At 56.4% G+C, this 2,467-nt stretch overlaps 1 protein-coding gene across 1 annotated transcript in view; it reads right to left on the bottom strand.

Moving 5' to 3' along the window:
- The window catches only part of DEF6 (differentially expressed in FDCP 6 homolog (mouse)), a gene marked incomplete at its 3' end in the record, with an annotated part of 8,199 nt that extends 5,740 nt beyond the window's left edge, over positions 1-2,459 (bottom strand). The window contains exon 1 of the mRNA XM_010182500.1: positions 2,349-2,459. Within this exon, the coding sequence (XP_010180802.1) occupies positions 2,349-2,444 (96 nt within the window). The remainder of the gene's footprint in view (positions 1-2,348) is intronic.
- Between the last annotated feature and the right edge of the window lie 8 nt (positions 2,460-2,467).

Genomic DNA, 2,467 nt, shown 5'->3' with positions numbered 1-2,467 from the left:
CCAAGAGACCTGCTTTTATGGGCTCTTCCTCCAAAAATGAGCAGGAGCCACCTCCTAAGCCATTTACACCCCAGGCCTGCAGCCCCACACAGTGCACGGGGGGTCCCAATGCACATTTAAACCCTTTGCTGCCTCCCTGCCTCCTCCTCTCTCCGCTTTCCAAAGGCTTTGCCTCAGCGGGCTCCCTCAGGAACCCAAAATCTGCCCAGCAAACGGCTCCTGCAACAACAGGGCCAGGAGCGGAGGTGCCCAAAAGCACCAGGACAGCGCTTGGTGGCTCCCACCCAACCCAACGGCCCCGCATCCCTGCGGCATCCACGGGGACGGGGAGCAGCCCGGGCAGGGAGGATGCGATGGGTAAAGGCTCATCGCTGCCCCACATCTCTCGACACGTAGACACAACCACAAGCCTCTTTCCTTCCTGTGCAGATACCTCCCCTCGCACACACACACACACACCCCCCCACCCCTGCTCGCCGCATAGGAGCGCCCATGCAAAGCACTCGAAACGCTGAACCCAACGGCACCCACACGGCTCCACCACCGCGTCTAGAAACCAAATTTACTCACACAACCGGCTTCGGAGGAGCCGCTCCCAGCAAAATCCCACCCCAGCTCCCAGCTCCGGTTTTGTTTCCGTAGGTGTAAACGCTCTGAACAGCGGCGTTTTTCTCCCACCCGTCTCCAAAACCCTTCCTGCAGCAACGCGCCGGGGTGAGGGAGCAGAGCGCACCCCAGGAGGGCACGGCCACCGCGGTTTAGCACGTTACTGCTCCAAACGGGGAGATCCTGGATTTGTTCTGCCCTAAACCTACGAGCACAAACACCCCCAACTGGCTGGGGCAAACCTGAGCCAGCGTTGGGCAGAATCAGGGCCTTCAAAATTAATGATTATTATTAATTATTATCAGAGGGAGGGAAATTATCCAGCGCTGAGCTTCAACGGCGCAGCCTGACCCACCGTTGTCCTGTCCCATCAGTGAAAAACAGCGAGGGGTGAATGTCCCTTCCTCTCTGAAACATCACCCTGGGCAAAGCCACCACGGGGACACCGTCCCTGTCACCCCACAGCCCCTGCACAAGGGTTTGCAGCTCCCTGTCCTCTCCTCGCTGTTAAAATTGGGGTCTCTGCGGCCTCAGCATCGTCACCGGTGATGAAGATCTCACACGATGAGCGCTGCACGTGTTCGCACCCGCGATTTTGGGGCCGGCTGCGCCCCTGGGCTGGATGCAGGACCCCAAAGCTGGGTACAGCGAGGGGATTAGCGAGGGGAATTAGGCTCTGGCCTGCTCTGGGATTTTCCTTCATCCCTTGAGGTATTTCTGCAGTTTTAAGTAGGCAAACGTGGGCACAAACACAGCGAGTTTTTGGGGAGCAGCTCTCAGCTGCAACAGCAGCGGCTGGGCAAGAGGAACCCAGGTCCTGCTGCTTCTCCTCCAGACCCCTGCACGTAAAACTCTTAATTTTGGGGTAAAATATCCCCCCCCTCACCATGCCCAACGCTTTCCCTGCAGCGGGGACCAGGGGAAGCCCCGTAAAGCGAAGGGAATAGAAGAAAAGAGGTTTCACAACTCATCTGGCAGCGGCCGCCAGGTCCTGATGCAACAACTCCCCGTGTTCTGCATGGGTTTAGCTCAGGTCTCTCCCCCCCCCATCACAGCCCCCTGCTCCAAGCAGCATTTCCATGAACCACAGCGGGGCATTTACAACAAAAATAGGGGAAAAAATAATAGAAATAAAAATCAATCGTTGCTATCAAGGGCAAGGTGCAACCAGACCCTGTCCCCAAGGTAGATAAAAGTGTTTTTAAAACTGTAAGGGCTCTAATAAAAGACTGAATGCAGGAACCCTCTGTTTAAGGGAGTGGGGAAGAGGGGAAATCACGAACTTTTTAAGCGCTGTGTTATTTCTGGCCAGACCACTGAGGAGTTTTGAGTTCAAAACTGCTCTGGCCCTACCTAGCGACTCAACAGGAAGCAGAAACGCGGGTGCTCCGGCGAGCAAGAAAATGTAAACCGAGTTTGGGCAGCGAGTTGGGCATGGAAAGCCTAAAAAACCAAAAACAACTGAAAAAAAAAATAGATTTTTTCCCCCTATTTTCACCTCGAAAATACATCTGAGCATTAATAAAAACGGTGGGGGGAGTCAAAGAGAGGTGAGGCAGAGCCAGAAAACTTCACCAAAACCAGCGCGGGGGTAACAGCAAGGTCTTATTAACTCCAATAGTCCCCAATTCCTCCCCGGTGGGAGCTCCCCGGTGGAGGCCCAAGGTGGGGGGGTGTGAAGCATCCCCGGCCCCGCTGCCCCTCGCAGCCCACCCAGGAGCCCCGCAGCCCCCGGGGCTCACCTTGAGCTGGGATTTGGACACCTTGCCGCTCTTCTCCACGTCCAGGGCGGTGAAGGCGTACCAGATGGACTTGAGCAGCTCCGCTCGCAGGTCCATGGCTACCGGCGGCGGCGGCAGCA

The sequence above is a fragment of the Mesitornis unicolor genome, unplaced genomic scaffold (genome assembly GCF_000695765.1).
Source record: "Mesitornis unicolor isolate BGI_N332 unplaced genomic scaffold, ASM69576v1 scaffold31214, whole genome shotgun sequence".
NCBI classification, from domain to species: Eukaryota; Metazoa; Chordata; class Aves; order Mesitornithiformes; family Mesitornithidae; genus Mesitornis; species Mesitornis unicolor.
This window is presented reverse-complemented; position numbering and strand designations above follow the sequence as displayed.